General features: G+C 37.8%; 1 protein-coding gene across 1 annotated transcript in view; it reads right to left on the bottom strand.

The window, feature by feature from the left end:
* The window catches only part of TCERG1L (transcription elongation regulator 1 like), a 228,374-nt gene extending 224,127 nt beyond the window's left edge, over positions 1-4,247 (bottom strand). The window contains exons 1-2 of the mRNA XM_058189233.1: positions 3,731-4,247; positions 714-860 (exon numbers count right to left, since the gene is read on the bottom strand). Coding sequence (XP_058045216.1) covers positions 714-860; positions 3,731-4,048 — 465 coding nt within the window. The 5' untranslated portion in view covers positions 4,049-4,247. The remainder of the gene's footprint in view (positions 1-713; positions 861-3,730) is intronic.
* Between the last annotated feature and the right edge of the window lie 8,116 nt (positions 4,248-12,363).

Here is a 12,363-nt window from a genome sequence, read left to right as displayed (position 1 = left end):
TAGCTGTAGTTTTATTTTTATTCGGTTTAAATAAAGACGTTCAAATTGCTTTGTTGCACTGAAACAAAATAAAGATTTGGTCTTTTTTGAGGATATCTATATCTATATCTATATCTATATCTATATCTATCTATCTATCTATCTATCTATCTATATTCCATTTGGATCTCTGGTCAAAGTTAGAATGTTTGCTATCATCAATAGTAGTTGTAAATTTAACAGCTCTCAAGTTTAATATTGAATGTCAGACCTGTTGCTATTTTAATACAGCTATTGCTCAACTTATGACCACAACTGAGGCCCATATTTCTGTTGCTAAGTGAGACAATTGTTAAGTGAATTCTGCCCCATTTTTACAACCTTTCTTGTCACAGTTGTTAAGTGAATCACTGCAGTTGTTAAGTTAGTCATACCGTTGTTAAGTGAACAAAGTTCCCCATTGATTTGGCTTTTCAGGAATGTTGCAAATGTTGTCACATGCCCCGGAATACAGCAATCATCATAAATATGAGTCATAGAATATAAAACATAGAATAATAGATCTGGAAGGGATCTCAGGGGTCTTCTGGTCCAATCCCCTGCTGAAGCAGGAGACCCTGAACTGTATGCATGGAAAAGCTTTTTGTTGTACCATTAAAGCAGATTGGGTTTATTTGTAATTTTCAGAAATTGCTATTTGCAAAGCCTTCAAAAGTAGTAGAAGTAGAACTTACCCTGCAATTTGGTAATCTCTTTTCTACCCAACTTTTCCCAGAATGTGGTAGAGCGGTGGTAGTATACACATGAGGAATCAGAGGAACAAACTCCACATTTGAGGAAGGTGAAAATCCAATTACTGGAGAATGAGGTCCAAATATCCACTAAAATAAAGTTTGGAACAGTTAGAATTCTCTATATTAAATTATATCTACTGTATAGTACTTGCAAGCTTTTTTTCCATTTTTAGATCTTCATTTATATTACAAGACTAAATCCGTATATATTCTAATGTTTCCATCAGAACATGAAAAGGTTATTAAAATGTATAGTTTATGGAACTGAACTATTACTGCTGTTTACTTGTGTAACATGAGACAGTGCATAACTCATGATGATGTATGGCAGTTGATCAAACTTGCCCATCACATGTAATGTGTCTGAAGTAATATTACATTTGGCAAATGTAGCAAATCAAGAGAAATATCTGAATCTGAGTAAAGCAGCAGAGAGACATATCTATTTTCATCCCTTATATAGAATAGAATAGAATTTTTTTATTGGCCAAGTGTGATTGGACACACAAGGAATTTGTCTTGGTGCATTGTCTCAGTGTATTATTCACCTTATTCAGGTGTAGATGAAAATCCCATTCATGGATAGTCAAGCACTTAATGAGAGATGTAAAAAAATGGAGAAATTGTAAGCTAGAGGAGGAGATTAAAAAACATTTTAAAAAATAAAATGTGGATAATAGAAAATATGAGTCAAAACAAATCTTCGGTTTGGAAGGATTTTTACACAACCAATTTGAACGTATCCCTTACCATAACTTCATTTTAAGTCCCCTGTGTAGTGCAAAACACCTTGACTTGGTTGCACAATGGATTGAGGAAAAGTATATGCCATGAATATAACTCTACTGTTCCAAATATAACCATGAAAAAATGTAGGACTTCATTGATTTGATGGATCATGATGAGCTACAGGTTATGTCCCTGAACAGATGTAGCAGTGACTGCTTCATATTCTATTCTTACTGTGAAATTTCTATTATGAGGTGGTTTTTTTTTCAGAAAGCAATGCAATCTTTCTGAAAAACAAGCCAACAACAGCAGTATAAACATACTGTTATCCAAATATAAAGATTTAAGTCATCTAATAAACAGACAACAAACAAGGTGTTTTTCATGCAAAAGAAAAGCTTTTTAGGATTGAAACATTCATCACCACTCTTTCTTAACCTTGCATTATCGTGAATGACCAAAATGTTCATTTGCTTCAATGCAATTACATCTTTTTAGTTCTTCTATATTTTTTTAAAAAAGGCCTTCACTCACTACCAAGCTTCATTTCTAATCTATTAAATGCCAGCATATGTTTCTAGCTGTTTTACTGAGAAGCTGAAAATAATCCAACAAATTTAGATCTCATAATGTTTAAATGAAATAGCATCAAACCTATGTCTGAGGCATTGCAAACAATAATTCCACAATTAGTACAGGTGAAGAAATCGAATGTACAAATTTAATTTTAAAGGCTAATCTGAATCACCTCCCAGTATTTTAACTATTCACTTTACAATCCTGATAAATAATTGAAGCATTCATTAAAAAATGCTAATGAGATGTATTGGTTAAATTAATATTTGATCAAGATTAGTTAACGTCTGCTACGGAACGCTACAAACATCACATTAGAAGCTACTATTTGTGGATCACAGCTTTTTTTTTTTAGTTCTAACCAATATTGTCTCGTCAACTCAGTCAAATCAATGGAAAAAGGGTTGCCCCTAATAAGGAGATTCATAAGTAACCACCCACACTCTTCCATTATTCACATAAATATTTTGCAGATCTCTGTACATGAAGGGAGACACAAGTTTCTAGTCACTAAATACCTCTAGTGGCAGCATCCTGATATAACAGCTTTGGGGAGATAGCTATGTGGCAACCTATCTTTTTCTAAATCAGCTCCGTTCTGAAAAATTATTAAGAACTGGGGGAAATGTGTAAAATGTGTTGCTTTTCCCAAAATTCATTAAATGAACACAACAGCAGAACCAATATACTGACTATATAATGTAAGATTTGTTTAACCTTGTGGCAAAGAATTTTAATGAAATATTACCTTGCTTTTATTTAGATGAGTTTAATACAAGGTTCCAATTTATGTTGATGGGAAAATAGATACTTCACTATGAATTTTAAGAGATTCTAGTGATTATTAGCCACTTTGTGAACAGGAATTTAACTGCAGTAGGTTGGTTCATGTTGCTTAGGTTTTTTTTTTTCCAGTGGGGATTGGCATAGTAATCATTTCCAAATTCTATTGCTTATTGTAAAATATATCTTCTTGCTCTTCGGACAAGTAAGGTGGTATTAGCAGGATTTGTGTTTAAAGGAACAGATCCTACTCAGTAGGAAGTTGGTCCAAGTGTATTATTATAAATTAGCAGCTAACAACCCTTAACTGTCAAAAGACTGCAATCTTATTATGAAGGCAGTATATTTGGGGAATATGTTTTCTACACATGGAAGATAAAAAATGTGCACTGTTTATGTGGTTTAAGAGTGGAAATTACAAGCTCAGCATTAGCAATAAATTCTTATTAATACTTAATGTAGTCTCTCCCGCGCCAGGATTTTTAAGTCTTGTGGAAAGAAGGCACAGCTCTGCTGAAGCAGATGCTCACGTCCGCCAGTCGGAAAAATAAAGCAGACAACTTCAGCACCACGGCTCTTCGGACAGCGACTGAAGTTGCTTCTGACGTTACGTGTTTCCTACCTACGCATTTTAAGGTTGTCTTCAATATTTCTTTTTCCCACCGCCGGGGCTGCTTCTTCTTTTCTTTCTTTCTTTTTGTGTTTTAAACGATTTACACAGGGGTGTGGGGCAGACCTGTGTAGTCTGCGGAAGTCAAGAAGCGCTCACCATCAAAAACCCTCATCCAAGAAGGCAGAAAAGCACGGAGCGGCGGTGGCTATGGTTAAGGGACCGAAAGAGAAAAGGGAGGAAAAGTCGCTTTTCTTACCTGTCCGTTCAGAAACGGGAACTGGTGAACGGTCGAGTGGTGCTCCGATGCCATCAAAGGCACAAAAGGGTCGCAGGGAAGTTGCCAGCTCGAAACCCCCTGGATCAACGGGGCCGGCGGCGGGGGAGGTGGGGGAGGAGGAGGAGGCGAAGAGAGCAGCAGAGGAGGAGGAGGAGGGGGCACTACCCCGGCAGCGCCTCCGATCCGAAAAAGCCCAGACGCACTTGGGACCATCCAAATCCAAGGAGGTGCTGGGGGTTCCGCATTCCCGGGCCACAAGAGAGGCTGCTGCCGCTTGGCTCTAAGCACTGGGCGCATTCTACATCTTACAGTACGATCCCACCACTCGCAGGGGGGCGCCTCCAGCGAAGGCAAGCAGCGGCAACAGCCCAGGCACAGGATTGGGTCCCAGGCAGCTGTGGCAAGGCGGCGATGCCCATCAGTGCCCCCGCTTGGGAAGAAATCTTCGAGCGGAGGCGGCGGCGGCGGCAGCGGCGGCGGCGGCGACGGCTCAGGAGCCGGCGAGGCTCCGACTTCGTTCTGTGGCTCTGCTCGGGAGCTCCTCCCCCTTTCGCAGCCCCTCCTGCCTTGACCACACCCCCGCCGCCGCTGCAGGAAGCCCCAAAACTAGAGAAGAGTCGCAGCCCTGCTGCAATTGCCTGGCTGAAGAAGAGAACCTCCTCCAACTTCTTGCCTTCTCCAGCCCAGGGCTCAGGGGGAAGGCGAAGGAACGCACCGCTCGAAGGGTCGCAAAAAAAGCGGGAAGGCACTCCGGAGAGATGAGGGTTTGGGGAGAAAGGAAGGATGGCGGGGCGGGGGAAGGAACCGATCGTTGCGGGAGAAAGAAAGGAGGGAGACGGAGGGAGGGAGAAACAAGGAAAAGAAGGTGTGAGAAGGTGGGAAGCAGGGAATACGTTTGATGGAAGGGAAAGTACTGAGTGAGCCAACGAGGCAAAGAAAGGGGGGGGAAGAACAGATAAAGGAAGGGAAGGGGAAGGGAAGAGAAGAGAAGAGAAGAGAAGAGAAGAGAAGAGAAGAGAAGAGAAGAGAAGAGAAGAGACCCATGTAAATCGGTCTGAAGTCTCCAAATCACGTGCAGAATATATCATCTACATATCTACCTCATATTCCTGGGAAGGACTTACAAGGAGATTTCCACCTCATTTCTTTAAACAAAAGTCTTAAGAAGGAAGACTGTTGCCTTCAAGAAGGCAAAAGAAAGAGAGAGAGAGAGAAAGAAGGAAGGAAGGAAGGAAGGAAAAAAAGAAAGAAAGAAAGAAAAAGGAAGGAAGGAAAGGAAGGAAGGGCAACATGATAATTGCAGAAGGCAATTAAAGGGGAGGGGGGACAAAGACCCAACAGAGGATAAAAGTTTTTTCATCTGAAAAACATGTGACAGTGGGAACCAAAAGATGCCTATCTGAATTGACTCTAACAGACCTGTAAACATATTTCTTGGAACAACTTAAGAAGAAGCAGAAGAAACAGAAAAGAGAATCCATGTTCCAAGTGGACTGGCCAAAAAAAAAAAAGGGTGCGGGAAAGACTCCCTGCATTTCTTTCCAACCATATTGCTCCTCTACAAAAATTACTCTATTTGCAGAAGGGGTGGGGGGAGGAAAAAATGAGGCTACTGCACTTTTCTATGGGACAACAAATGAAGTTCTTGCTCCATGAACTTATCCAATGTGTACAAATCTTTTGTCGCTACTCTGTACCATTGGAAGAATCTATTGATTATAGTGCTTTCTATTTTCAACAGAAGAGGCAGGGTACAAAAGCAAATAGCTCATAATACTTATTTACCACTTATTAAAATATTCCTGCTACCACCCCCACATGTGACCTCTTTGCCTTTGGCAGCATCTTCTGCCCTTTGGGAAAAAACTGTCCAGCCTTCTCACCTCAGTTTCCAACTTATTTCCATTATTATTGAATTAATGTGTCTTCCTTACTCATGTAGTTTCTGGAAGCTTTTCCTCACAAACATTACTGAACAGGAGCCTTTTGGTTCTTTACTTCTATACCGAACTTCAAAACACTTTGTTCCCACGCGAAATTTCTTTCTACATTCACTCTGAAAGCCCAAGAATACCATTTATTAAAAATGTGGAACATTTTCAGAACCATTTACTTCACATCCCCATTTCACAACCAGACAGTGATGGATCATAACCTTATCTTCAGGAAATATAATTAATAATTGAAGTTGATTAGAAATTGTTGTTCGCATTTTTTGGTTTTCCTTCATAAACACTTGTTCAGTCTCAAATAAACAGCAGCTATTCTGGCAGAAGGCTACAGATTAGTCTTCATGGTGCTACAGCAAGATTGAAAGAATTTAGTTCAGTGCTGATGAATCTCTTATTCTAGGATAATTATATACACCAATCTTCCCTGGGTACATTAACAATACAGGTAGTCTTCAACTTATGACCACAATTGAGCCCAAAAGTTCTTTTGTTAAGGGAGACAGTTGTTGAGTTTTGCTCCATTTTACCATTTTTCAGTTGTTAAGTGAATTACTGCAGTTGTTAAGTTAACACAGTTGTTAAATGAATCTGGATTCCCACATTGACTTTGCTTGTCAGAAGGTTGCAAAAGGGGATCACATGATCGCGGGACATTGCAATCGTCATTAAATATGAACCCATTGCTAAGCATCTCAATTTTGATCACATGGCCTCAGGGATGCTGCAACAGTTGTAAGTATGAAAAAAAGTGTCATTTTTCTCAATGCTGTTGTGACTTGGAACAGACACTAAACAAATTGTTGTAAGCTAAGGACTACCTGTATAGCCAGAAGTTCCTATATCTTTATATCTTTTCATATCTTTTATAAACAGGAAAGAAAAGCTCAGGAAAGAAAAATTAGTATATGGTTCAGTAGTGGTAGATAGCATAAAAAAATTAAAAAAGGACTGCAGCTTTGCTCAAAAAGCTTTATTCTGAAGACTGATGTGATTTGGAGAAAGTCTACAATAGTTAGGAGTTCACCATTCACCAAGTAAAGAAAATAATCTTTACAGCATGCCAGGATCAGGATACACGGAACAAAGGTAAATCATGTGTACACATAATTTAGAAGTTAGGCTTCTTTGTCACGCAGCCCAGTCTTATTGACATAATATTGTGGCTTTCCACATTGTGAGTTGGAATTTTTGACTACTAGGTGAAAAATGTAGGGATTGAAATTCAGACCTTCCACTCTTTGAAAACAACATCCTTATTTCTTATTAAATTTTGTCTGAGACTTATATTAGCAGTAGCTCTAAATTATGAATAGGCAAGGATTTTCTTATGCTGTGCCATTATTTTGTCTCATATGTATGCACACATAAGCATTCCTATACATCTTTCTCATCTAAGTGTCTTTAGTCTATGATATCATTCTGGGGTCTTCAATACACACACACAAACATACACACAAAGTTTTGTGAAAACACCAAAAATCTTTTGGCTCTTCCAACCCATTAGCAGGCTCTCTGAATGACAGTGATCCTAATAGATTGTGAAATTTATTTATTTATTTATTTGCTAACACATGGCGCCTAACCATTCAAAATGTTTTGATATATTATGAAGATGTAGAAATGGATTATCAGTGGCAGCACACACACAAACACACACACACATTATTAGAGTCACTGTGGCACAGTGGTTAAAATGCAGTAGAACAGAATAGAATATAACTTTTTATATGCCAAGTGTGATTGGACACACAAGGAATTTGTCTTGGTGCATATGCTCTCAGTGTACATAAAAGAAAAGATACCTTCATCAAGGTACAATACTTACAACACTTAATGATAGTCATAGGGTACAAATTTAACGCTTAATGATACAACACTTAATGATAATATAGGGTACAAATTTAACACTTAATAGTACAACACTTAATGATATTCATAGGCTACAATTAAGCAATCAGGAAACAATTACAGTATAAATTGTAAGGGTACAAGCAACAAAGTTACAGTCATAAGTGGAAGGAGATGGGTGATGGGAATGATGAGAAGATTAATAATAGTACAGATTTAGTAAATAGTTTGACAGTTTGAGGGAATTATTTGTTTAGCAGAGTGATGATGTTCAGGGGAAAAACTGTTCTTGTATCTAGTTGTTCTGGTGTGCAGTGCTCCATAGTGTTGTTTTGAGAGTAGGAGTTGAAACAGTTTATGTCCAGGATGTGAGGTATCTGTAAGTATTTTCACAGCCCTCTTTTTGATTTGTGCAGTATATAGGTCCTCAATGGAAGGCAGGTTGGTAGCAATTATTTTTGCAATATTGCAGGCTAACTCACTGCTCACTGCCAGGAGTTTGATTCTGACCATCTCAAAATTGACTCAGCCTTCCACCTTTACGAGGTGGGTAAAATGAAGACCCAGATTGTTGGTGGGGGGGTACTCCTCACTTATTGCTATGACATTTATTTTCTAAATGCAAATCATTATACGCAAAAAAATTGAATGCTGCACCAGCTTCCTTCCTTCCTTCTTTCTTTCCTCTCTTCCTTCCTCCCCTTCTCTCCTTTCCTCCTTCCTTCCTTTCTTCCTTCCTTCCTTCTTACCTTCCTTCCTCCTTTCACTCCATTCCCACTCCCCCTCCCTCCCTCCCTCCCTCCCTTCCTCCCTCCCTCCCTTCTTTTTTAGGTAAAGGTAAAGGTTCCCCTTGCACATATGTGCTAGTCGTTGCCGACTCTAGGGGGCTGTGCTCATCTCCATTTCAAAGCCGAAGAGCCAGCGACTTCCGGTATGGCTCCGCTTTGTGGAGAAGCAGCTTTGATTAGGCTGCTAACTCCCTAGTCTGTAGAGCTGTCAGGACATCGTAAATCTGGTCCGGCAGCATGGAATTCTCTCTCTCGGGCAAAGAGGGAGAGATGAGCATTCAGGCTGAAGTTGAGACACCCAAATATAGCCACAGAAGCTTCTGAGGCTTGCGGGGAGTTCTCCTTCCATAGCCTGATAAGCTCCTGGCTGGGGGAGGCATCTGCCTTTATGGCAGACAAACGAAGCGTCCAATTTCCACGGCAGGAGTTGATTTATGATGGATTGTAACGTGGACGGAGCAGAAACTGGAGTTCTAGCACTTGTTTGTAAGAAGACTGCAAGCCCCTGAGGATATATTTCCTGTGAAGATAGGAGAGAAGAAAGCAAATGGCGGTTTTGTGGAATGTGTGTACTGAAAACGAAAGTTAAAGAAATGCTTACTAACAACTAGTGTCGAAATAGAAGATATATAGGAAGATACTGACTAAATGGAAGAAATGGGAATTTTATGATTTATATTTCTTCTTCTTCTTTGGGATTATAGTGATTTAGAAGAAAAGTTTTTTGAATTTTTCTTTTTGAATTTTTTTTTCTTGGTCCGTTATTAAGTTATATTTTTTTAAAAAATGGCTTTTAAGCAAATAGTGCAAAAAGTCAGTAAAAACTTTGAAATTTCTTCAGTTCAGATTCAAAAATTAAAAGAAAAAATCAAAAAGGAATTAAGAAATTCTTTACAGGAGTTTTTGGAGAGTCATTTTTTAGAAATAGATCAAAAATTTGATGAAATAGAGAAAGAGATGTTGGATTTTAAGGAAGTGGTGGAAGAGCAGAAGAGGGAAATGAAAATGTTAAAGGATGCAATTGCGCAAATATTAAGCTCTTGTATTCAGATGGAGGATGATCTTGCAGAAATTAATAAAGCTAATTTAGAGTTGCAAAGGAAAATAGAGGAAATTCAAAAAAATCAAAACAATTGGAACTTAGATAATAAGATGGAAGATATACAGGCAAAGGTAGATAGGGCAGATGAAGAAAGAGTAATATTACAATATAGATTAATGGAATATGCTATAAGGGTGAGGGGTTTGAAGCAAAATAGGAAGGAAAATTTAAAAGAGATTTTTACGCAAGCCTTTGCTCAGATAAAGGGTGTGGAGCCAGAAGATTTTGAGACTAATATTGAAAGAATTTACCGTGTTAATTCTTGGTGGGCAAGACAAAATAGAGTACCGAGGGATGTGGTTATTTATTTTACAACTAAAAAGGTTAGGTATGAAATTTTGCAAGCCTTTTATAAAAATAAATTTCAAATATTGGGACAAGATATAAAAATGATGAAGGAAATTCCTCCTAAAATGTTAAGAAAGAGAAGAGAATTTGCTTTTTTAGTGGATGAGTTTAAGAAACATCAGATATATTTTAGATGGGAAGTTCCAATGGGTTTGTCAGTGAATTTTAGAGGCAGAAAGTATTTTCTTAATTCAGTTATGAAAGCGAGACATTTTTATATTAATGTTTTAAAGAGTGGGAATCCTTTGTTGTTAGATGCTAAGTTAATTGGTTTGGAAATGATGGAAAATAGAATGGGAGAGGGGAGGAATGTTTAAGATGTGAATATGATGATTATGGTTAATTTTGGAATTGATTTGTTTAGGATATAAATTATAGGATTTTATTATTTGCTATTTGTATGGTATAAATCTATGGGATGATATTATTTAATTGTGAAGGATGGAAAGTGAAATTTATGAATTTTAGATAATGTGGATGTAATGATTTTAACTGTTTACTGTTATATTGTGGATGTAGTTTAAATGATTATTTGTTTTAATTGAGTAGTATTGGAAGATTGGATATTAAATGTTATGACAATTGAAGAAATATATAAGTGATGAAAATTGAATTTGAGAAGCTGGATTGTAATTTAAGAAATGGACTTATGAAATTTGAAGGAATATACAAGTGGGTGAAAAAAATTGAATTTTAGAAGATGGACTAATTTTAAAATGGACTCTAAGAAGAACGGACATTAAATGTTATGGCAATTGAAGAAATATATAAGTGATGAAAATTTGAGTTCGAGAAGATGGACTGTAATTTGAGAAATGGACTTATGAAATTTGAAGGAATATACAAGTGGAAAAAATTGAATTTGAGAAGATGGATTAATTTTAAAATGGACTGTAAGAAGAAGTAATATGTGAAGTTGGTATTGCTTCTTTTCTTTTTTCTTTTATTATTCTTTCCTATCTCTTTATTTTTATTGTGAGGATCTAAAGTTTTAAATTTTTAAAGGTGGGAGGTTATGTATATTTTGTATACTTTAGCTTGTGATTGTTGGTCATAATACCGGTATTTGCTCTGGGAAGTCTGGGGGAGGGGAGGGGAAGGAGGGAAAATGATACATGGATTGATTATTAATGTACAGTAATTTTGAAGATATGAAATTAAAATTTAAAATGATATTGGGGATGCTCGACTGCCATTTCAGAAAGAAAAGGAGAGAGTAGAAGGAGGAAGAAAGTAGGTAGGAAAGAATAGAGAAGGAGGAGGGAATAAGAAGGTTAGATAGGGTAAGAAGGAGGAGGAGAAGGAGGAGAGGAAGTAGTAAAGCGAAGGAGATGAAGGATGTGAAAGTAGTAGAGGGTAGAGAGGGAGGTTGTGAAGAAAGGAAGTGGCAATCGGGCAGGCCTGAATCAGTAATAAATGAAAATTAATGATTAATGATGGATAATAGTTTGCACATAAATATGATGTTGGAAAATGGAAATAAAAATTATTTATATAAAAAAAAGCCGAAGAGCCAGCGCTGTCTGAAGACATCTCTGTGGTCATGTGGCCTGCATGACTCAACACCAAAGGCGCACGAAACACTGTTACCTTCCCACCAAAGGTGGTCCCTATTTTTTCTCCTTGCATTTTTTACATGCTTTCGAAACTGCTAGGTTGGCAGAAGTTGGGACAAGTAACGGGAGCTCACCCCATTACACGGCAGCACTAGGGATTCGAGCCGCCGAGCTGCCAACCTTTCGATCGACAAGCTCAACGTCCTAGCCCCTGAGTCACCGCTTCCCATTCTTTCCCCAAAGCATGGTGGGATTTTAAAAATTTATCTAGGGAAACATTCTTAAAAAGGAAGCTTCTTCAATGTGCTACCATGCAGTATATAGCTACTTTGAGATGATCTGGTTGTCATTATCACATGCATTCCTCTCAGAATGTTAAATCATACCAACTGAGCTTCCAAAAAGAGCCTTTGGCAGGGAGAGCCTCACAAAATATAACTTCTTGTCATGGGCAACCTAGAAGACTGATCCCAATTCCCTTTATTATCAAAATAATAGGTTTTATGGAGAAATACAAAAAGTGAAGCAGATATAAGTAAGGTACTTCTGTTTCAAGCTGGAACAGGGATTTTCTTCCTCTTTGCTCACTGATCCTTTCTCAACTTGGAGTAGATGAACTGGGCTAAGATAAATTACAAGCTTCTCCAGGCTTAATGTTTCTGGCACTTTTATTATGAGTAAATCCTTGCTGAATTTTTGATTGTCCTCTAAATTATTTTTCCTACCTGGGGAGAAACGGTAAGTTAAAAGAACTGGTTGACTTTGCACTTACTTTTACTTTTATGCTTAAAGCAAATTATTTTACTTCAGCTTTTTTTATTCTCTGTTTATAAATGATACATACATACAAATATAATAAATTCATATTGTTTTTTTAATTACAGAGGTCAAAGTTAAGATGACAGCTACAATGGTGCAATCGTGGCTTTTCTCCTTTTTAATGTGACAAGTGCAAAAATGGGTGGAGCTTTAATTGTGCCAAAAATGGCCACCATTGTGACATTTTCAGCTCCACCCT

This window comes from Ahaetulla prasina, chromosome 6, assembly GCF_028640845.1.
Source record: "Ahaetulla prasina isolate Xishuangbanna chromosome 6, ASM2864084v1, whole genome shotgun sequence".
Classification (NCBI taxonomy): domain Eukaryota; kingdom Metazoa; phylum Chordata; class Lepidosauria; order Squamata; family Colubridae; genus Ahaetulla; species Ahaetulla prasina.
The sequence above is the reverse complement of the archived record's forward strand: the minus strand, read 5'-3'. Positions and strand labels throughout refer to the sequence as shown.